Consider the following 23,648-nt stretch of genomic DNA (forward strand, 5'->3'; position numbering starts at 1 on the left):
GGCAAAAAAATGCCATCAGATCGAATTTCAATAGATTTCAAACTGAAATCTATTGGAATTTTTTCCTAGTAAAAAATGTTCTAAAAACACATCAGATAGATAAGAAATCCATCGGATGATCTATCTGCTGCTAATCTGACGAGTGTATGGGCACCTTAAGGGACAGTGGAGCAGGGCTATGTAAATATAGTCCAGGCCATTGCCCAACTCCTCTCTCCCCTATAGAAATTTATTATTGTTTTTGTTTAGCCTGGTGCGCTTGTAGGTTCATGACGCCTCTCAGCACAGGCAACACGTTTCGCGAGTCTGAGCCCGCTTCATCAGGCCAATAATAGTGCCAAATGAGGAAAAGCCATCCAACATGGGGAGCCTCCTAATTTTATGTTTTTAATTAGTTTTATTAACACCAGGGCACCTCTTTCCTACATTAGTGCTCTCACTATAGTTGTCCTTTAAAGTGAACCTAAAGCCAGGCAAAAAAAATGAGATGAACTCACCTGGGGCTTCCCTCAGCCCCCTGCAGCCGATCGGTGCCCTCGCAGCTCCGCTCCGATGGTCCAGGACCTGCCGGCGGCTACTTCCGGTTTGGCCGTCACCGGCCGACAGGCATGGGAACGCGAGTGATTGTTCGCGTTCCCAGCCTGTATATCGCCCCCTATGCTGCTATTACGGCCAGGACTGGGAACGCAAACAATCACTCGCATTCCCATGCCTGTCGGCCGGTTACGGCCAAACCGGAAGTAGCCGCCGGCGGGTGAGAAATGAGTCTGAGCTGGCGTTACCTGACCTGCGATGCCCAGATTGGTGGACTGAGGCAGCTTTCACACTTATCCCTGCGATTTCTGGCTGCGTTTTGTCAGGTTTGCGATTCAGTGTTTTGTGATTTTTCCTTTCCAATCCTTCTTTTGTTTGCGTTTTTTTAATGCCATTTTTCACGAATGCGATCTTTCCGTGCATATTAACCTCTTTCTGCCAAATTTACATTTTAAAACGTCTAGTTGTTTTTGCACTTTTTAGTGCAAAACCAACATTTTAAAGTGGACCTGAACTCTTGCACATGACAGAAGGAAAACAGAGTGAAATGCACCCTGTGTGTATTTAGAGAGTTTAGCCTGTCTAATTCCTCATCTGTGACTAATCATAAGTTGTAATTTGATCTCTCCCGTGTCCGCTGGCTGCCATGGTAGATAAGCTCATTTGAAAGCACAGGCTGTTAACAATAAATCAGTGAAAGCAGGAAGTAGACACACTGCAGATTTATTGCAGGATTTGTATCAGCTGTTACAAAGAAATGTTTTTCTTTAAAGGTTATTATGCTGTTGCTTATATTTTAGAGCAGAGATGAAGTTCTGAGTTCAGGTCCGCTATAAAACGGTGTATTTTGCAGGGAAGAGGATCAGAGTGCACCTGTGGGTGCCATGGGAGCTCGCTCATTCACCCCAGGGCCGTTTCTTGGGCAGTGTGGGCGCAGACCGGCAAGTAGAAGAAGGGGGGCGCAGGCAAAAGGACATAACCGCTAGCGAGCTGGTGACACATGGTGCACCCAAATAGAAGAAGAAAGAAGATTACCAGGTCGATCACCTTCCTTGACTCCCCCCCCTGGGCTGCCTACATCAGACATCAAGTCATCATCACGTCACCACTGCATGATGACACCTGATGTCCTGTAGCGGTACTGCAGGCTGTCAGTGCACGGCACCCATGGAGGAGTCAGCTAGCCAGGGCTCTCTTTGCCTGTGTGCTTTCCTGGTCCCTGCTTCCTCCTGCATGAGCGGCTGGTCACTAGTAAGTAGGCAGATCTACTTGTGACCTGTGGCTGTGAGACTGTCCCTAAAGAGTGAAGGTTTGCGAGTCCACTAAGGTGGAGGGAAGGGGGCATAGGCATAACAATAGACCCTGCAAGGGATACAGCTGCAGGGGGGTCCAGAAGCCACAGGGGGCCCCTCCTCAGAGAAAAGACTAAGGGCAAGAAGAAGAAAACTTTCTGCTCTCTGCACAATTGTTCTAATTACTGAATCTGCTCAGCCACTGATAAAAAATCATGCAGAATTTTTCAGACAAAGATTTGTAGACAGTCCCTATTCAGTGGGCAGCAGGCTATTCTGTACAGTGCCCTGCCCCCGGGGTTGGTAGGAGGGGACCCCATCTAAAGTTTTGCAGGGGGCCCAGTGATTTCTAGTTACTCCCCTGGAAGGGGGTGAAATTTTTACACCCTCGCCCTGAGTGCAATTTATCCTAGAAACCGCCCTGGTTCACCCGCACGTATGTGCAAGTGCGTGCGGCCACTTTTCACTGCTAGGGCAACAGCAAGGAGGAGCAGAACTCCACCGCAGAGTACAGACACTCTATTCATGTTTAGCTGTTTTTTTCCAAGGGGTAACAAAACTTATACAAAAGGTGAGAGGCCAACTCTTATTGCACCCCACAGCTTACAGGATCTGAAGCATCTGCTGCCAACGTCTTGTTCCCAAATACCGCAGGACACCTTCAGTGGTGGTGTCAGTCTAGGCCTCTACAGGTCACAGCTGCGGGCAACAATTCCATTCAGAAAGTGAATTTGGTTCTGTATCTAGAAGGGGAAAGAAAAAATTATGCAAATATTCTGTACTATTGATTATGGAAAACAGAAACACTTCCTTGTTTGAGGATTGACTTTTATCTGAGATATTTAAGTGAACCTAATGAGAGTTTCCTTCCTTAGATACTCATCTATGTAGAGGGAAGGATTTCGAAACCATAGTGTTCTGGTTCGTCATTCTGTCTCCTCATTCCTGCGCTGTCCCCGCTGGAAGAACAGATATCCACCACTCCTTGGGCAGCCTTTGGAATGACTCATGCCCCTGTGCATTTACGAAGACGGACCATAATGTGCATGCATGTGTCAGGGCTTGCACATGCGGAGTACGGATGCCTTGATGTTCAGAAATATTCAGGAGAGCAAGTCATTCGGAAGGCTGCTCGAGGATTGGCGACCACCCAGCCGGTCACAGAACATCAACGAGGGACGGTGGTGGATTGATGGACGGCCCGAGGACCAGGAAGGGACAATGCTATCTAGAGTATTCCCTCTACATTGGTACGTTCACAATTTACAATAAACACAATGTCGTTGTAAATGACACAGACCATAGACATCTGGTCCAGACGAAGCCCCACTTTTGTGGTAAAACATGTTGGGTAATTTAGGTCAAGGATAGCACCGAACCTAATTACTGAAGAGTGGGGTTTATATATTGGATTTAACCCAGGTGCTGACATTTCCCTACTTTATATATGCTGGTGTAATTTGTCATTCTATTTACAGTTATTTGTGTGTACTTCACGACTTTAATGTATATTTATCCCTGCAGGGCTGAATTTTTCCTGCTGCTGGCAGCCTGGTCAGGGTGTGCGGAGTGGGCAGCAGGTTTTAGTTACCTCTCTGGACGGCTGGATCGGCTTCCTCTTCTTCCACCGAGGTGGTGTAATCCCAACATGTCTCAGTTCCGATCACATGATATGACATGTGATCGGGATCCAGGAGACCATGGCCTCAATTAACTAAGCTTATCCCATCTTTAATAACGTTTCTAGAGTTGTTACCATGGTGATGAGGCATGTCGTATTCAGGAAACATTTTACCTCAGGCAAACCTAAAGTTAACTCTTCTGTCTTTAAAGAGAACCCGAGGTGTGTTTAAAGAATGTTATCTGCATACAGAGGCTGGATCTGCCTATACAGCCCAGCCTCTGTTGCTATCCCAAACCCCAGTAAGGTCCCCCTGCACTCTGCAATCCCTCATAAATCACAGCCATGCTGTGAGGCTGTGTTTACATCTGTAGTGTCAGTCTCAGCTGCTCCCCCGCCTCCTGCATAGCTCCGGTCCCTGCCCCCGTCCCTTCCCTCCAATCAGCAGGGAGGGAAGGGATGCAGGCGGGGACTGGAGTTCTGCAGGAGGCGGGGAGAGCAGCAGACTGACACTATAGAGATAAACACAGCCAGCTCTGACAAGCTGTTTGTCAGCAGCGTGGCTGTGATTTATGAGGGATTGCAGAGTGCAGGGGGACCTTAGGGGGGTTTGGGATAGCAACAGAGGCTGGGCTGTATAGGCAGATCCAGCCTCTGTATGCAGATAATATTCTTCAAGCCCACCTCGGGTTCTCTTTAAGTTAACTCTTCAATCCTTAAAATAGACAGGCTGTTTATTAACTGCGTGTGAAAATAATTACAGAGGAGGTAAATTAACTACAGAGGAGGTAACTTAAGGAATGAAGAGATAAGATAACTGGCTTACTGTGTGGAGGTAAGTTTTCTCTTGCCTTATTATCTCCAGCATGATCTTAGTGAATTGAGGCCCATGTCAGTGTTACAGCGCCACCCGGTGGTGGAAGAGTGGTGGTGGCAGAGTCTCTCCCATCGCCCCTCCTCCACCACTGAGTGGCGCTGTAATGGTATGGTCTGCTGGATCTTGATCACATGTCAAATCATGTGATCGAGACCCAGAAGATCTGCCGGAAGGTCAGAGTCACCGGTGGAGGAAGAGAAAAAGCCATCTGGAATAGGTAACTATAACTGCTCCCTGCCACCTGCTTGGTTGCACTAGGTAGCTAAACCAGATATGCCGACAGAGGCTTCGAAATCACCAACAAGCTGCTAATTGGTTAATAAAAGCTAAGTTTTAACATCTCAGAGAACAGTCAAACCTCAAACATGGGAGACTTTTCTGTTATTCCCTTCAGTCAGCCATTTCTGCTGTTGGCCTATTGATTAGGGCCCAATTTAAAGCACACTTAACCCCTTCCCGACCGCCTAATGCCGATCGGCTTCAAGTCCTGGGGGCGGAGATCAGTGGGGATTGCGCGCGTGGATGCGAAAGCATCCCCACTGAGTAACTAAGCTCCGCTCTGTAAACAACCTGCTAGTGGCTGGCGGGCTGTAAAAATAAAACCGGCCGGAATAACTTGTACAGCTCTGCTATCTCCTGCAGAGCTGTACGGGGGACAGCTGTCACTGAGCTGTGCCCAGGAGAGGCTCTCAAATCCATCCCTCTCATGAGAGGAGATCACAGTATTGGATCTCGGAGGGAGGGAGAAAAAAAAAAAAAGGACATTTTATTGGGAAATAAAATCTTGAGACGCTAGTATACTACTCCCTCTGTATAAATCACTTGTGAGGCCACATCTGGAGTATGGAATACAGTTTTGGGCACCCCGCTATAGAAAGACAAGACAAATATCATATATATTGCGCTTTTCTCCTATCAGACTCAAAGCGCCAGAGCTGCAGCCGCTAGACGCCCTCTATAGGCAGTAGTAGTGTTAGGGAGACTTGCCTAAGGTCTCCTACTGAATAAGTGCTGGCTTTCCAATCGGTTTCAGCACACAGACCACCCAATCTTGTGGACGCAATCGATGAGCTGAAACCGTTGGAAATTTTGGCAGCAGACAGGCTAGAAGGGAGCTTGTGAGTTACAAAGGAACAAAAGGACATTGACTTTCTAGAACGGGTACAAATACGGGCAACTAAATTAATAAGAGGGATGGAAGATCTCACTTACCAAGGAAAAGGTTGGATAAACTGGGCTTATTTAGTTTGGAAAAAAGGTGACTGAGAGGTAACCTGATTAGCATGTATAAGTACATCAGAGGGCAATACAAAGGCTTGGCAGATGAGCTTTTTGTCCCAAGGGTTGTATGACGGACAAGGGGACAAAAATCCAGGGATTTATCGGATTGCCATCTAAAGTCGGGAAGGAGTTTTTCCCTTGTATTGACTCAGGCCTTGTACGTTTTTTCGCCTTCCCCTGGATCAACTGGGATATGTGCGGGTTCAGGATGGGGTTTTATTTTTATTTATTTCCTGGATGGACTTGATGGACGAAGGTCTTTTTTCGAACAAACTATGTAACTATTGTAAAAAACAAACAAACAAACAATAACATTAATAATAATAAAAAAAAACGCAGCAGCAATCAAATGCCACCAACAGAAAGCTCTGTAGGTGGCAAGAAAGGGAGGCAGGATTCATTTGTGTGCTAAGTTGTATGGCCCTGCAGCGAACTGTTAAAGCTGCAGTGTGCTAAATTGTAAAAAATGGTCACTAGGGGGGTGTAAGCCTGTGGTCCTCAAGCGGTGAAGTGAGAGGGATATGGAGGCTGACATATGTATTTCCTTTAAAACAATGTAGATTTCCTGGCTGTCCTGCTGATCCTCTCCCTCTAATACCTTTAGCCATAGACCCTGAACAAGCATTGCGGATCAGATGCTTCTGACTGAAGCTGGTTTCTGGTGTATAATTCAGACACTACTGCAGCCAAAGAGATCAGCGGGGCTGCCAAGCAAATGGTATTGTTTAAAAGGAAAAAATATATAGCACTCTCAATATCCTTCTTCAAGTAAGTTTTAAAGAGAACCTGAGGTGGGTTTGAAGAATGCTATTAGAGGCTGGTTCTGCATACTATCACCAGCCCCTGTGTCTATACTGTGTCCCCCCAAGCCCCCCCCCCTGCTGCCCCCCCTCCCCCCCGCGCTCTGCTGTCCCCCATAAAAAAATAAAAAACCGCCATGCTAACGACACGCAGCATGTCGCTAGCTGGCTGTTTACCTTAATGCTGCCAGTCGCCGCAGCTCCCCTGCCTTCTCTATATTGCGGCTAGCCGCCTGCGTCCCTTCCCTCCAATCGGCTTACAGAGGCGGGGAGGGAAGGGACGCAGGCGGGGAGTCATGACATAGAGGAGGCGGGGGAGTGGCGGTGACTGGCAGCATTAAGGTAAACAGCCAGCTAGCGACATGCTGCGTGTTGCTAGCATGGCGGTTTTTTATTTTTTTATGGGGGACAGCAGAGCACAGGGGGGGAGGGGGGGCACGGTATAGTAAAAGAGGCTAGTGATAGTATGCACAACCAGCCTCTGTGTCCTAATAGCATTCTTCAAGCCCACCTGGGGTTCTCTTTAAAGGGAACCAGAGAGGTTGGGGGGAAGCTTTAATACATACCTGGGGCTTCCTCCAGCCCCATACGCACGGATCGCTCCCACGACGCCGTCCTCTGCTGCCTGGATCCGCCGGTACCGGGTCCCGTCATTGCCGCTAGTCGGCCAGTCGGCCGGCGGACGCGGCCGATTCGCCGCATCACACGGAGCTCCTTCTATACAAGTACGCATGAGGCTGCCTGCTGTGCAGGCGCATGCGTACATGTATGGAGGGAGCCCCTGTGATGCGGACAATTGGCCGCGTCCGCCGGAAGTGACGGGCCCGGTAACGGCGGTTCCAGGAAGCGGAGGATGGCGGCGTGGGAGCGATCCAGGCTTATGGGGCTGGAAGAAGCCCCAGGTATGTATAAAGGCTTGTTCTTTTTTTTTCAGCCCGTTCCTCTCTGGTTCCCTTTAAGTATAATTTCCTCAACACAGTTCAGTTAATCAAATGAACTCGGCAAACACAGGGCATGGAAACCGGTATTTGCAAAAGCCTGAAGGCATGTGAAAGAAGAACACGGAAGCTGTCACAAGACAAATAATTTATGATTTAATTTAAATGGTAAAAATGACAGGTGAACTACTGCAAACATTCTACAATGAACCATACACAGTAACGCAAGAATGGAAAAAGCTCTGCGGTGACATCTTGTGGACATAAAAGGGTACTGCAGATTTGTGTTAAACCAAGTACTCTACACAGCAATGAGCAGGGCAACATTTACATCAGATAAACTAATATGTACACACACACACACAAAAAAACACATTGAAATGTTCACATTTACAACTAGAAAAGCAGTACTAAAATCTACAGAGGAATGTAAAAAAAACTATTATATAAGTGCATTTATAATGTGACATGGTCACAAGTCTACTTGCCACAGTCAGCACATCAGTTCAATGCAGTGACTATAAAGGCAGTGCTACAGATCGCGGATGGTAAGAAGAAATTTTAGGGCATTTGTAGTGAGATTTCCCCAGAGGAAGGGCACATCGATGGGTCTAGTCTGGATGAGTTGATCCTGCATTGTGGCAGCTATACAAACTAGTACTGGCTTAAGCTGAGTACAGACATAAGATAACAATCTTTGGCAGACGAGGAATGATTTGCTGCAGAGGTTTGGAAGACTGATCTTTCTAAAGATGCTGTACACATGCAAAAGATCAGTTCCTGCAAAAGACCGGAGAAATGCTTTTGTAGTCCATTTACTTGCTTATTTTTCACACATGCATTGTGCATGAACAAGGTGAGAAATATCTGTAGATCTCATTGTTTAAAGCGGTATTGTCACCATAAAAATCAAATTTCAACAGCAACTGATCTGAGTGTATTAAGTGATAAAGATGCTAATCCTGCATTCAAAACTGTTTCTATTGTTATGGTTTGTAGTTATCACATACTTTCGGTGCACTGGCCATCGTGCCAAAGAGTTGAATGCTGGGAGTTCTTTTTTATCTATAATATATTCCTCCTCTTCCATTTACTTCCCTGCCTAGCTGCTTGTCAGAAACACCCTCTGATTACTTGTGTTTGCAAGCAAGGCTGAGGTGACTCAGTGATTGGATGTGTAAATAAAAAAAAAAAAAAGACAGTGCAGTTGCTAGTATACACCTCAGTGGGAGTGTCTGAAGACTCTGGGAGGAGGGCAGCTAATGAATACACAATGAGCAAGAGAAGGGAGGGGGGAAAACAAGAGACAGAGAGGATATGATGTCAGCATTAGCTTGATAAGATGGCCACTGCCTAGAATAGGATTTACTTCTTTTCCTTTATAAAATTCACAGGAATCATTACATGGATAGCACAATACATCTGTTATGTAAGTAGAAGTAGTATTTATCTACTTCTATATGTGTTTTTTTATTTCTAGGTTAGCACGGGTGTCGCTTGTTCTTTAATGAACAATCATCTGCAGATCTGATTGGGTTGGATTTGAAAAATCAAGAGACAAATATATATTTCATTTCGATCTTTTGCAAACTTTTTTTTTACAAAGATTATCTGCAGATCGATTTTTGAGCTTTCATTTTCCAAAGACTTTTATCTGACGTCTGTACCCAGCTGTAGTTAATTCCATTTCCAGAACACAGACTTTCGGAGCTCGGTTTGTATCCCATACTCTTGCAGCATATTCAGCATGATTACACAAAATCAAGCAGAAGCCTCAACTATACTGCCAATTAAAGTGCAATCGCAATAAACATTGATTTGTAATTAAAACGCCTTAGTTTCATTTTTCCATGAGCTGTGGTCACATGGTTATGCCTACTGGAAGCTGTGAACTCAGATGCATGCTGGGAAAGCAAGAAAGCAAGCTTTCTCCTAGCATGTTGGCAGCTTCATGTAACATAATTGTGAGCACAAGCCAGAGAACATAAAAGGAAAGCTTTATACCAGTTTCCAAGCAAAAATTACTGTTACAATGCTATATATATTCAGTTAATTTTCTCAAGGTCTCAGACTCACTTTCCAGAGATCTTCCAAGTGCATACTTTTTCTGTAAACTCCACATACCTATAGAGCTTTTAGCCACCAACACTAAAATTCTTTTCAGAGGTCTCTCAGCACAGCCTGTGTGAAAAAAAAGCCTTACTTACCAGGTGTTTTGTAACAATTTTGTGTCAGCATCGGGGGAGGCAGAGCTAAACTTTAATCTGGCTGTAAACTGTTTATACTGCGATGCAGAGAGACACACACAGACGGAACCACAGAGCTTCAGCTGATGATTATTTACACACATTTGAAGCTATATTTCTGCTTTCTATCATTCTGAACAGATTGGTCACAGTGTTACAGCCAGTGAAGATTGTTTCTGTATGCCGGATGTGCTGGGCACAGTCCTCCATAATAATGCTCACAGTGAGAACTGTTCTCTGTAAATGTCATTTTCTTCATATAAAAAATTAAAAGATGAAAAAAAGCCTTTGTATTTCTATTTGCTAGTAATTACTGGAAATATATGTGGCGTTTAGTATTTTGCTTAACTTTGATAGTTGTCATTTACAAGCAACTATAGTGCAAATAACAATGAATAAAATTGCTTATTTTTTGCTTATTTAGTCAGCGTTTGCACATTCTAAAATAGTCCCTCTCCCCGATATACTTTCTGAAATGTATCCCAGGTGGTGACAGCTTTAGTCTTGTCAGGGGCATCTCTGCGGAATGTTTTTATACTGACAGTTCTAAAGTCAGTAGAAAATATACATGGTCTCCCAGAATGCTCAGGGGGAGGGGAAGAATTCCGCATAACTACACAGCCTAGGCTAAGCATCATTGTAAGGGCAGTGCTACACACTGATATACAACAATATATACAGTAGTTATAGAAAGTGTTTCTGATGCTGAAACAAAGATAATGTAACTATTTGTCACTACAGTGCCTCGTTAAGAGAATTCTTGCAGAATCATCCCTGACTTTGGGTGGCAGGTTAGGAGCGAGTTGTGCACAGACAAGCTGTTTTGCTCCTGGCTGGCCAGTGTGTTCTGCACTATGGGGAGTGGAGTGGGTGTGAGGATGAACTAGTGCCCCACTTTGAGAACCCTTTTTGGAATTGTGGTCAGGGGACAGCGATCCATCTCACTGGACTGCTGAATGGGGAGGCCAGCGACACTGGGAAACACCTAAGCCCATATCTGACTTTCGGCCAAAATAATCAAGAACGGGTGTTTAAATCATTCATTCTAATGTGCATTCAAAGTCTGAATCCTCCAATCTGCAATCCAAAAGGGGGGGGGGGGGGGGGGATAAAACTACAAGGAGATGCATGTATTCCAGACCTTGGAAAATACCACTATATTCCCCAGCTCAGTAGAACTCTCAGTCTATGACAACCAGGAGCCTGCAGAATCCGGGGGGTGGGGGGGATCTAGTGAGCCAGCTGTAAGGCTGGTCTTACACGTGTATCTTGTGTTGCAGTGATGCAATGCCCCAACCACATTGCATATGCATAGTGCCGCCCCCACCCCGTGGAACCATTTTGCTGCTGGCTAGTCTCTGATCCAGCTAAACACTCCGCCTTCACTTATCTTCCTACTCTTTTAAGCACTCTGATTCCACCATCATTTGGCTTCCCAGGCAGCTACCTTCTGCTCAGTGGCGTAGCTAAAGAGCTGTGGGCCCCCGATGCGTGTTTTTCATTGGGGCCCCCCAAGCACTCTATACATAACAATACATAACAATTGATACGGCGCACCAAAACCTGCCAATGGCAGCTACAGTGTCAGAGGTGTAAGAAGGGGATGGGGAACAGTTTGTTAATGACTTGCCACTATTCAAAGTATCTATAGAAGTGATTATTATGTGCACAGTATCTACAGAGAGCTAATAATGTAGTTGAGCGAGGTCCCTTCGGGGCCCCTCTGGCCCAAGGGCCCAGATGCGGTCGCAACCTCTGCAACCCCTATTGCTACGCCCCTGCTTCTGCTCCAAACAGCATCTGCTCCAATGCTTAGATTACACACAAGGTACCCTGGGTCCACCTGCTCTATGCTCTCCTTGTACAGTCTGTCATTCCGTATGGATTGTCCTTCCCCGACCACTGAAAACCCATCACGTAGTTCCTGACTGTAGGTTTTTTTTTATCATCGGATTATTTTCTACTGCCAAGGTATGCGATAGGTTCATGTTAAGAAGGTCAAAGGCAACGGCCCGACATCTTGCAGCACGTCCGATTGACATGCTCGTCCCGATATCAGTCACATTGTGGATCAGGCATGCACTTGGCACCACCGATTTTTATCCGATAATTATCAAATCGGATGGTCGATTGACCGCAAAGTTGATAGATGTATGGGCACCTAAGTCAGCTTGATAATCTCATCATTGGAGAGGGAAGTGAAAGAATGAGATGCTTGTTCTTCATTGTCTAACAAGGAAGCTGAAATGATTGACCAATTCTGTTAAATTCCAAACTGGTAAACAGTCCCTGAACTAAATGTCACATATTAAAATTTGTTCATTAAAAAAAGGAGTTAAAAATAACATCAGTGCTCTAAATCGGCCTATAAGTATTTTGGCGGGTAGCGGCGACGATCGCGTACTACACGCAGCTAGCAAAGTGCTAGCTGCGTGTAGGAAAAAAAAAATATGCAAATCGGCCCAGCGGGGCCTGAGAAATCCTCCTGCGCAGGTTACCCCGAGCTGAGCTCGGGATAACCGGCAAGGAGGTTAATGATTACCACTATTCAAAGTATCTATAGAAGTGATTATTATGAGCACAGGACCAACTGCTAATACTGCAGTTCAGGGAGGGCCCTTCGGGGCCCCTCTGGCCCAAGGGCTCCGATGCGTGCGGTCTCAACCTCTGCAACCCCTATTGCTACGCCCCTGCCTTAATGGAGGTTCATCCTAAAAAATAGAAGCTTGTTGAAGAAAATGATTTATATCTACATTAGACCTAAAGCCATGGCTTTCAAAAAAAAAGTTCTGTGCCTTGATTTGGACTGGTTACAAAAGATTTCATAAACTGATGATGTTGAAATTAGACCTAAAGTAGAAGCAGGTCTGGACAAGGCCTTGATTTGTACAATGTTAGAAAAAGATATGAAACTAAATTAGGACCCAAATCAAAATGTTCAAGATCCTAGATTACGTCTAAACCAATATCTCCTAACGGAAGCTCTGAAGAGGACAAGGAGGTTCCAGAAGTGGTCCAGGACTAGATCAGACCTTTGACCAAATGACTCCAGCGCTTCTCCACGTTTTCAAGTCTTTGCAGGTTAAAAAGTCAGACATTGAACTATTCAGTAATCTTGAGTGAGGACTGTCCCCTTGAGTACTAAGCTAACAGATCCATCCACTCCAGGCAGAACTTACAGACTGTACAGTATCTTTTGCACTACAACAGTTACAATGATGAAAGTCCTCCTTGCCACCCTTAGTTCACCAGTGCAGAATCCTGATGCCTGTGTCCCCTCAGGGGTCAGTATTTGGATGCAGGCTGTGCACCTTCAAGGTTTGGTATTTGGATGCAGGCTGTGCACCTTCAAGGTTTGGTATTTGGATGCAGGCTGTGCACCTTCAAGGTTTGGTATTTGGGTGCAGGCAGGGTGGCTTGGAATGTGACATCAGAAGGTGCCTGCCTGCTGCAGTGTGGCTCCCTTGCTGCTATTTATGCGCAGAGCGTGGATTCCTGAGCTGAAGGTGGCACACAAGATGGAAGTGTCGTCACATACGGCCAGGGAGGAGAGGGGCCCACAGCCATCCAGGAACAGGTTGCTCAGACAGGCTTGAAGGAAACAGATTAGATAGGATAAGATAGGTTAATTTTATCATATAACTTCATTTAATAAAGGCCTGTTCTACTGTGAAGATCATTTATTGCCTGAAAGGATGATAGGGTGGTGTTGCATGTGGAAGCAAAATTCATAACAGTGTGCCTTAGTAAAGGTCACTGATTTCTAGGAAACAGATAGGCTGCATTCTCAGTGATGTCACTGGCCTCTGGCGAATGGATAGGCTGCATTCTCAGTGATGTCACTGGTCTCTAGTGAATGGATAGGCTGCATTCTCAGTGATGTCACTGGTCTCTAGTGAATGGATAGGCTGCACTCTCAGTAATGTCAGTGGTCTCTAGTGAATGGATAGGCTACATTCTCAGTGATGTCACTGGTCTCTAGTGAATGGATAGGCTGCATTCTCAGTGATGTCACTGGTCTCTAGTGAATGGATAGGCTGCATTCTCAGTGATGTCACTGCTCTCTAGTGAATGGATAGGCTGCATTCTCAATGATGTCACTAGTCTCTAGTGAATGGATAGGCTGCATTCTCAGTGATGTCACTGGTCTCTAGTGAATAGATAGGCTGCATTCTCAGTGATGTCACTGGTCTCTAGTGAATGGATAGGCTGCATTCTCAGTGATGTCACTGGTCTCTAGTGAATGGATAGGCTGCATTCTCAGTGATGTCACTGGTCTCTAGTGAATGGATAGGCTGCACTCTCAGTGATGTCAGTGGTCTCTAGTGAATGGATAGGCTACATTCTCAGTGATGTCACTGGTCTCTAGTGAATGGATAGGCTACATTCTCAGTGATGTCACTGGTCTCTAGTGAATGGATAGGCTCCATTCTCAGTGATGTCACTGGTCTCTAGTGAATGGATAGGCTACATTCTCAGTGATGTCACTGGTCTCTAGTGAATGGATAGGCTGCATTCTCAGTGATGTCACTGGTCTCTAGTGAATGGATTGGCTGCATTCTCAGTGATGTCACCGGTCTCTAGTGAGTAGATAGGCTGCATTCCCAGTGATGTCACTGGTCTCTAGTGAATGGATAGGCTGCATTCTCAGTGATGTCACTGGTCTCTAGTGAATGGATAGGTTGCATTTTCAGTGGTGTCACTGGTCTCTAGTGAATGGATAGGCTGCATTCTCAGTGATGTCACTGGTCTCTAGTGAATGGATAGGCTGCATTCTCAGTGATGTCACTGCTCTCTAGTGAATGGATAGGCTGCATTCTCAATGATGTCACTAGTCTCTAGTGAATGGATAGGCTGCATTCTCAGTGATGTCACTGGTCTCTAGTGAATAGATAGGCTCCATTCTCAGTGATGTCACTGGTCTCTAGTGAATGGATAGGCTGCATTCTCAGTGATGTCACTGGTCTCTAGTGAATGGATAGGCTGCATTCTAAGTGATGTCACCGGTCTCTAGTGAGTAGATAGGCTGCATTCCCAGTGATGTCACTGGTCTCTAGTGAATGGATAGGCTGCACTCTCAGTGATGTCAGTGGTCTCTAGTGAATGGATAGGCTACATTCTCAGTGATGTCACTGGTCTCTAGTGAATGGATTGGCTGCGTTCTCTGTGATGTCACTGGTCTCTAGTGAATGGATTGGCTGCATTCTCAGTGATGTCACTGGTCTCTAGTGAATGGATTGGCTGCATTCTTAGTGATGTCACTGGTCTCTAATGGATAATTTGGCTACATTCTCAGTGATGTAATTGGTGTCTAGTAAACGGATAGAGTATTAGGATTAGGAAGAGGATTGAACACTGCACTGGGTAGTAGTTTGGCTCTGCTGCCCCTCTGATCATGTTCTCAGATAAGGCTACATGTAACGAGTTCCTTACCCCCAGTGTCTCTCTCCCACACCTTCACCGTGCAGTCCTGCGAGGCAGTCGCCACTAGCGGCGTATCCCACGTGTTTCTCGCGAGGAAGACGCAAGACGTGGTGCTCTGTTGGTGCCCCTTATACTCGCACACTTTGTCCTTTGTCTGACGCAAATCCCACAGCTGCCAGGAGAAAAACAAACACAAAAACCTGGAATTTAAAAAAATGAAAGTTTTTATATCCTGGGAAAAAATGCTTACTATTGATCAGCAGGGAGGCGTGGCTTCAGCTGACAGACCAAACACTCTCCCCCTGCATGCCCATGTGATAAAGAGGGAGTGTTTCAGACTAACTGGGAGTGAGCAGGCATTGAGAGGTCTCTGAGGAGGAGAAGAGGATCTTTGAACGGGTGCAACAGGTATTTTCCCTTTCAGTCTTGCAAAAACAAATCTACAATTTAAGAGAAGGAATAGCAGCTGATTTCTCACCGTAGCCTCACAGCCTTGCCCTCCGAAGCCATTGCTGCTGGTCAGACAGTAACTGCCATCTTCACTGACGTCACAGTGCATCTGTATGTGCTGCTTCATGGGGAACGTGTGCGCCACCTGCAGGCCGCGGGTGTCCCAGAGCCTGGAGAGTAGTGAGAGACAGTCAAATGACTGGGTAATATAGAAGAGAATTCTGCACCAATCATATCAAGATAAATAGAGATCTTTACACTCTTGGCTTACGCCTCAGGAACAAATAAAGCTGACGTTTCGGGGCCGGGCCCAGTTAGGTCCTTTCTTCAAAGGTAATCCCTGGTGGCTAGTGGGTGTATGCTCAGCCAGCCTGTAATCATTTACATATGAGGAAACTGGTTGATCCTCCTGATCCATTCTCCGGTTGGCTGTGTGTGACGCCACACGAGCATGGCGCTATCCGTGACATCACTTCCGGTCCAGGTGAGTGCGTGCTCTGCTGCCAACCGTCTGCAGGGGCCCCTACACAATATTAGAGTGGGGAGACCATGCAAGGACCGTTGCTCGGCTATCTACCGACATGACCACCATGCCCCCGCCCCTTTGGAGCGAAAATGGATTGAAATTCCAATTGGGCAGCTATGTAGAGACCTCGGTCTCCGTCAGATTTAATCACAATGATCTAGCCTGTCGGGGAAAATCAATGTGTATGAGCACCCTTAGATTTATCCACCCCTGTAGCATTTGCCCAGGCATGGAACAGGTAACTGACCGCACAGTCTTGTCCTCTGAAGTCTGGACTACGTAGGCCTCTCCGGGGACCCAGCACAGGTGAGTTACCTGCAGGAGAAAACACTTTATGATGCGATTCCTTCTAAAGATAGATATACTACTGGTATAAAACACAACAATATAAATAAAAAGCAGCTTCAATCACAACATATAGCACTAAACACCACTCCATCTGCATACAAAATAAGTAATGACTTAACAGAGTTTTTGAAGCCCGTCTTAAAGCACACCTGAACCGGGGCCAAGCTTCCTAAGGTAAAGACAGAGATAACGTCACACTGGATCCACATACCTCTAGGCATTGTCAGTTGCTGCCCACGTTTCCCTCAATCCCCAAAATCACTCCTTGAAAAATTTGATTTTTGGCTAATGTCGATTTCTCAGACAGGAAAAGGCAGGCTTGCTGTGATGCACCCTCCTATTCCCTGCTCCACTCACTTCCCTTAGGAGGAGAGATGGGAGGGAGCATAGCAGGGATTACTGCAGCAAGCCCGCCTTTTCCAGTCTGATTATTTGATTTAGCCAAAAGGGAGGTGGGCAGGGATATGGAGAGGAACAGACTACACACTGTGGTATGTGGATCCAGCATGAATAAACCTCTATACTTACCTTAAATAGCTTTGCTTCAGGTCAAGTGTGCTTTACGGCTTGTTTTTGTTAACACTTGCCTTTCCCCACTGTAAGAACAACGTTTTAAAAATAGCTGTAAATGTTTTGTGCACATCTCTTTTATGTAGGCTAGTACCGTTAAAGCAAATCTGAACTCAAATGCATGGTTCACGGGCTGCCTACCGCACATTACCCCAGTAACGCGTGCTGCACTAATAGAGTAATGTGTGCTGCTACTGCCATTAGTATCAGTAAAAAAATGCTGTGCGCTACTTGCGCATGGCAATTTTACTGCTGCTTCCTGCATCAGGCCTAATGTTTCAAAAATCCAGACCTGATTAGTTGATTCACTCATATCTCTATGAAGGGAACCCCCGGTGATGGGGAAATCACTGGAGATGTCTTAGTAAATCAGGCCCAAGATGTTAAAAAATATTATGAGTAGACAAGACAAATAACATTTATATTGTTCTTATCTCCTTAAAGCACCAGATCTGCAGCCATTAGGGTGCCCTCAGAAGGCAGTAGCAGTATTAGGGAGTCTAGCCCAAGGTCTCCTACTAAATAGGTGTTGGCTTGCTGAGCAGGAAGAGCTGAGATTTGAACCCTGGTCTCCTGCGTCAGAGGCAGAGCCCTTAACCATTACACCATCCAGCCAGAGTAGGACTGTGCTATAATAGCATGAATCTGCAGCTCCAAACATAGCACCTGATAGCTTAGTGAGAAGATTAAATGTTGTTATAAATATCAAAGTAGTTAGGTTTTGTGGGCGGGACTATTAACTGCAGGGAGGTGGGGTGAAGACTAAAGTGTCTGAGAGGACTGCAGCCTGTATCTCAGGAGGTCTGCATCGCAGGAAGTGGAGGGTGAAGCACATGTTTTCTCTTACCAGATTTCTGGACACAGCAGCTTTGAGTAAACACTGTCCCGTCTCCACATCCCATTTACACAGTGTGTTGTCCCTGGAACCCGTCAGCAGGTGAGTGCCGTCTGCAAGCAACAGAGGAGATGGTCACGCAGGAAGTGATGCTGCTTGTCCTTGTCCTGAGCTAGATCCCAGGACTGACTGCTCTGTGCACACAGGAAGTGATGCTGCTTGTCCTTGTCCTGAGCTAGATCCCAGGACTGACTGCTCTGTGCACACAGGAAGTGATGCTGCCTTTAACACTGAGGCCATTGGTGTACCACAATGCTCAGTCCTTAGACCTCTTCTCTTAAAAGGCAAAATGGTTGTCAATTTTGGCTTTAAAAGTTGCTGAGGAAAGGAGGACAGCAAAAGACAATGGAGAAAAAGACAAGTTTGCACAGCTGAATGAAGAGTTCCAGAAAATTGCAAACACAGGTAAGGAAGCTTATCTGAACCAACAGCGCAAGGAAATAGAAACAATGTAATGGGAAAGACCAGAGATCTTTTTAAGAAGATTGGCAATATCAAGGGAACTTTCTGTGCAAAAATGGGAATGGTGAAAGATAAAAATGGAAGGGATTTGACAGAAGCAGAAGATGTTAAAGAGACACTGAAGCGAAAAAAAAAATGATGATATTATGATTTGTATGTGTAGTACAGCTAAGAAATAAAACATTAAGATCAGATACATCAGTCTAATTGTTTCCAGTACAGGAAGAGATGAGAAACTCCAGTTGTTATCTCTATGCAAACAAGCCATTAAGCTCTCCGACTAAAGGTGCGTACACACGCCGGACTGGTGGCAACGACGGGTCCGTCGTTACCTCCCGCTGGGTGGGCGTGCCAACGACAGTCCGGCGTGTGTACGCACTGTCGGCGGACTGATACGGCTGTTTCAGAGCGATCCGCCCGATGGATGATAAAGAAAACAAGGGCTGTCTTATTTCCTATCCTTGGAACTACTAATTGTGATATTAACCACTTCATTCCATAAGCTGAAGGGTTGAAATGCGTGTGCACATGCACTTTAGCAGAATGGAGATTTATATAAATGTCCTACTTGCAATAATGGTGCACAAATAGAATGTTTATACTTAAAGATGAGCTACCTCTCTACAGGGAGCAAACCTATTGCTTGTGCCAAATCAGCAAGAACAGCTGAAAAACACAAGCCAGTCTTTTGCAGCACAAACCTCAGGTACCTTTTGTTTATAAGTCCAGCACACAACTTCCAAGATTAGCACTGACTTTGGGCTGACTAATTAGCCTTTTATTCTCATCTAAGGATCTCTCTCAGAGGAAGCAGCAAATTCCAGACCTGTTTCCTCACCTGAGCTGCTGTCTCAGGCCCAACCCAAGACCCTGGAGTGGAATTAAGGTGGCAGTGCAGATGAAAGACATCTGGGACCTACCTAAACCCATCAATGACTTTCTCAGATGCTCTCTCCCTGCAACTGCCACAGGCTTTAGCAGAAAGTACATCTATAGTACGGTATAGCGTAAAGGTGGCCACTAACAGTCTAATTTCTAGCTAAAAATTGTTTGATTGATCAGAAATTCTGATTGGATTGGTTGAAAATAATCCCAGTTGATGGGCACAATCTATTATGAATGATTATTTTAAAAAAAATCGTCCGACTGGATTTTTGTCAAACCAAAATTTGGATTTTCTCGATTGGTTGTGATAGATAGGAAGCAAAGATTGGTTCATTGATGGTGTAGTGAACGATTTTTCTTCCGATCAGAATTTCTGATTGCTCGAACGATTTTTCGCTAGAAAATGGACCATTAGTGGCCACCTTAAGAATACCAAGTTTTCTTTATTTCACTCACTTTACACCAATGACTGCATCTCCACAGATCCATCTGTTAAGGTTCTGAAGTTTGCAGATGACACAACAGTAGTTGGTCTCATACAAAACGGGGACGAGTCTGCATACAGGCATGTGATGGAACAGCTTTCCTCCTGGTGCAGCAGCAACAACTTGGAACTAAATGCTCTCAAAACCATGGGGATGATAATAGACTTTAGGAGATCTCCCCTCGTCCCCCCCCCCCCCCCCTCCGCCCCCCAGCACCTCCGCTTAACCATAAATGTATCCACAATAACCCAAGTAGAGTCATTCAAGTTTCTTGGGTCCACAATCTCATACAACCTAAAATTGGACAACAACACTGCCACTATTGTCAAGAAAGCGCAACAGAGGATGTACCATCTACGGCAGCTGAGAAGGTGTGGCCTACCTCAAAATCTAATGGTGCAGTTCTACACTGCAATCATCAAATCCACCATAACATCATCTATGACTGTATGGTTCGGCTCCTGCTCAGCATTAGAAAAAGGGAGGCTGCAGCGCATCATCCGAACAGCGGAGAGGATAATTGGCTGTAGCTTACCTTCCCTGCAGGATCTTTACGCTAGCAGGTGCAGAAAGAGAGCGACCAAAATTGCCTCTGACCCCTCTCACCCAGCTCACTCCATCTTCCAGCGCATGCCTTCAGGAGTAAGATTCCGGTCAATCGCTACCAAAACCTCCGGACACAGGAACAGCTTTTTTCCTCAAGCGGTAGCCATGCTTAATGCAGAACCACATTAGAGCTGCTAGGACTTGAAAGTAATCAGCACAGAACTGTAAATGAACAATTCTCACATTGCTTACTGCCACTATAATTGCATAATGTCCTTGACTTGTAATATACACACTGTCTGTCCTTTGTATTGTTTTTGTTTGTGTTTGTTAAGCAACTGCCAAGACAATTTCCTTGTAGGTGCAAACTTACTTGGTGAAAATAAATTGATTCTGATTAAAGAAAATGAAAATTGCTGTTTTCTTTTTTATCAAATTACACATTTAATCCCTTTGGGAAGTACCACCAGCCTTACCAGGACTTACTGCCAGCCCCGTCACTATTAGATGGTGTCCCAGGAACTTCTGTGCACTCCCGGCCTTGCAGTGAAGATCCCACATGAGAACCGTCTTATCCCGAGAGGCACTGAAGAAACGGTTCGACCCAAACACACAGGCGACCTGTAAATTGGTGACAGATTATGACTGCATCTCTTCTTAACCTTGCCGTCTGCATTCTAAAAAGGTACCTAAACATTCTATAACTGTTGTCAGTAGATCTAGGAATCCGATCCCGAGGGTTACCGTTCTGAGTACATATAGGCATGCCCCTTGGCTGCAGCTGAGCGACGCATACTGTTGCTATGGGGAGAAGAGGAGAGGAGGGACCACGAGGCAGTGCATAAAAGAGAGGCATCTAGAGGGCAGGGTAAAGGAGGGGAATGATGCACTCAGCCATCGCTGTTGCTTAAAGAGCCAGCGTGCCAATTGTTTAAGAACCCTTGCGGGACACGTGTACATTCACTAGACTATTGCCTGAGTTCAGTCTTTACACACTAACAAATTACTACAAGCATACCATACCTTGGACACTTCTCGATCATGTCCCACAAATCTTTTCAGAGCGGTTCCAGTTCTCCAGTTAGATACGACCACAACCTGAAAGAAGAGTAACCAGCGGTGAGCAACTCCCAGAAGTATATCCACAAATTATGGCGTATGAGTTATTCTGTCTTCGAACAGCTCGGTGACGCCAGTTTCGACAGCCTGTGGCGAAGTGTGTAGCCGGCAAAAGCAGGCGATTCATTTTCCCTGAAATCCTAACAGTATCCATAACGTCCCCTAGAATAAAATACTATTGACTCCCTGTATCGGCAATCTTACCCCACCCCCAACATAAACACTCATCCCCACCCCCACAGCATAAAATACCACTTCCCTTCCTACCCTAGTAGTCGCTCCTCTGATGTGATGTGCCCCGAAAACAACCCCTTCCTAACATAAAAAATGATGTACATTCTCTTTTGCCACCCGATCACTTTGGCGTAGGGTGAGCCGAATGACGGCTCTCCCTGAAATTACTGGATCCCTGGCGTGGCGCGTGGACTATATCATTGCTGCTATAGACGCGCCAAACTCAGGCGCAATGCGGTGCGCGCCGAGAAGCCCTGCCTCGGCAATGATCCTCACTCCGTGTCCCTGGAAACCTTCAAGTAACGAAACCCCAATTCCTTGTCCCTAACAGACCCTCCTTTACATAAAGAAAAAATTATTCCCAATACCAAAAATCAAAAAGTCCTAAATCACTGAGGTCACCCAGCTCTGATGGCATTAAAGTTATTGCAATGTTTGATCTGTGAGCACTACAGCCGATCAGACATCCCATTCAACTAAGTGGAGAGGCTGCAGCAGAGGAGCAATCATGCACAGAAACAGCGGTGCACTGGATTTCCAAAGAACAATTTTGATGGGGCCTCTGGACCTGAGCACCCTGTAGTGACAACACCCTCTTTTTCACCACCCTTGTGGTTGGGCATGGACACCGCAACGTAACACCATGAGCTATGCTGGGCACCCTGTAGTGATGACATCCTCTCATGGTTGGGTATGGACACCGCAACGTACCACCATGAGCAATGCTGGGCACCCTGTACTGATGACACTCTCTCATGGTTGGGTATGGACACCGCAATGTTCCACTACAAGCTATGTTGGGCACCCTGTAGTGATGACACCCTCTCATGGTTGGGTATGGACACTGCAATGTTTCACCACGAGCTATGCTGGACACCCTGTAGTGATCAAACCCTCTCATGGTTGGGTATGGACACCGCAATGTTCCACCACAAGCTATGCTGGGCACACTGTAGTGATAACATCCTCTCATGGTTAGGTGTGGACACTGCAATGTTCCACCACAAACTATGCTGGGCACCCTGTAGTGATCAAACCCTCTCATGGTTGGGTATGGATACCGCAACGTACCACCATGAGCTATGCTGGGCACCCTGTAGTGATGACACCTTCTCATAGTTGGGTATGGACACCGCAATGTTCCACCACGAGCTATGCTGGGCACCCTGAAGTGATGACATCCTCTCATGGTTGGGTATGAAACCGCAATGTTCCACCAAGAGCTATGCTGGGCACCCTGTAGTGATGACACCCTCTCATGGTTGGGTATGGACACCGCAATGTTCCACCACGAGCTATGCTGGTCACCCTGTAGTGATGACACCCTCTCATGGTTGGGCATGAACACCGCAATGTTCCACCGCAAGCTATGCTGGGCACCCTGTAGTGATGACAGCCTCTCATGGTCGGGTATGGATACCGCAATGTTCCACCACAAGCTATACTGGGCACCCTGTAGTGATGACACCCTCTCATGGTTGGGTATGGACACCGCAATGTTCCACCACAAGCTATGCTGGGCACCCTGTAGTGATGACACCCTCTCATGGTTGGGTATGGACACCACAATGTTCCTCCACAAGCTACGCTGGGCACCCTGTAGTGATGACACCCTCTCATGGTTGGGTATGGACACCGCAATGTTCCACCACGAGCTATGCTGGGCACCCTGTAGTGATGACACCCTCTCATGGTTGGGCATGAACACCGCAATGTTCCACCACTAGCTATGCTGGGCACCCTGTAGTGATGACACCCTCTCATGGTTGGGCATGAACACCGCAATGTTCCACCACTAGCTATGCTGGGCACCCTGTAGTGATGACACCCTCTCATGGTTGGGTATGGACACTGCAATGTTCCACCACTAGCTATGCTGGGCACCCTGTAGTGATGACACCCTCTCATGGTTGGGTATGGACACTGCAATGTTCCACCACAAGCTATGCTGGGCACCCTGTAGTGATGACACCCTCTCATGGCCGGGTATGGACACTGCAATGTTCCACCACTAGCTATGCTGGGCACCCTGTAGTGATGACACCCTCTCATGGTTGGGTATGGACACCGCGATGTTCCACCACGAGCTATGCTGGGCACCCTGTAGTGATGACA

The 23,648-nt window shown here is 46.2% G+C and overlaps 1 protein-coding gene across 2 annotated transcripts in view; it reads right to left on the bottom strand.

Moving 5' to 3' along the window:
* Positions 1-7,478: 7,478 nt before the first annotated feature.
* The window catches only part of WDR31 (WD repeat domain 31), a 40,643-nt gene continuing 24,473 nt past the window's right edge, over positions 7,479-23,648 (bottom strand). For both annotated transcript variants that reach the window (XM_068248698.1, XM_068248699.1), the window contains exons 4-10: positions 21,204-21,278; positions 20,657-20,801; positions 17,755-17,855; positions 16,237-16,304; positions 15,492-15,633; positions 15,023-15,185; positions 7,479-13,180 (exon numbers count right to left, since the gene is read on the bottom strand). In XM_068248698.1, coding sequence (XP_068104799.1) covers positions 13,020-13,180; positions 15,023-15,185; positions 15,492-15,633; positions 16,237-16,304; positions 17,755-17,855; positions 20,657-20,801; positions 21,204-21,278 — 855 coding nt within the window. In that variant the 3' untranslated portion in view covers positions 7,479-13,019. The remainder of the gene's footprint in view (positions 13,181-15,022; positions 15,186-15,491; positions 15,634-16,236; positions 16,305-17,754; positions 17,856-20,656; positions 20,802-21,203; positions 21,279-23,648) is intronic.

This window comes from Hyperolius riggenbachi, chromosome 8, assembly GCF_040937935.1.
Source record: "Hyperolius riggenbachi isolate aHypRig1 chromosome 8, aHypRig1.pri, whole genome shotgun sequence".
Classification (NCBI taxonomy): Eukaryota; Metazoa; Chordata; class Amphibia; order Anura; family Hyperoliidae; genus Hyperolius; species Hyperolius riggenbachi.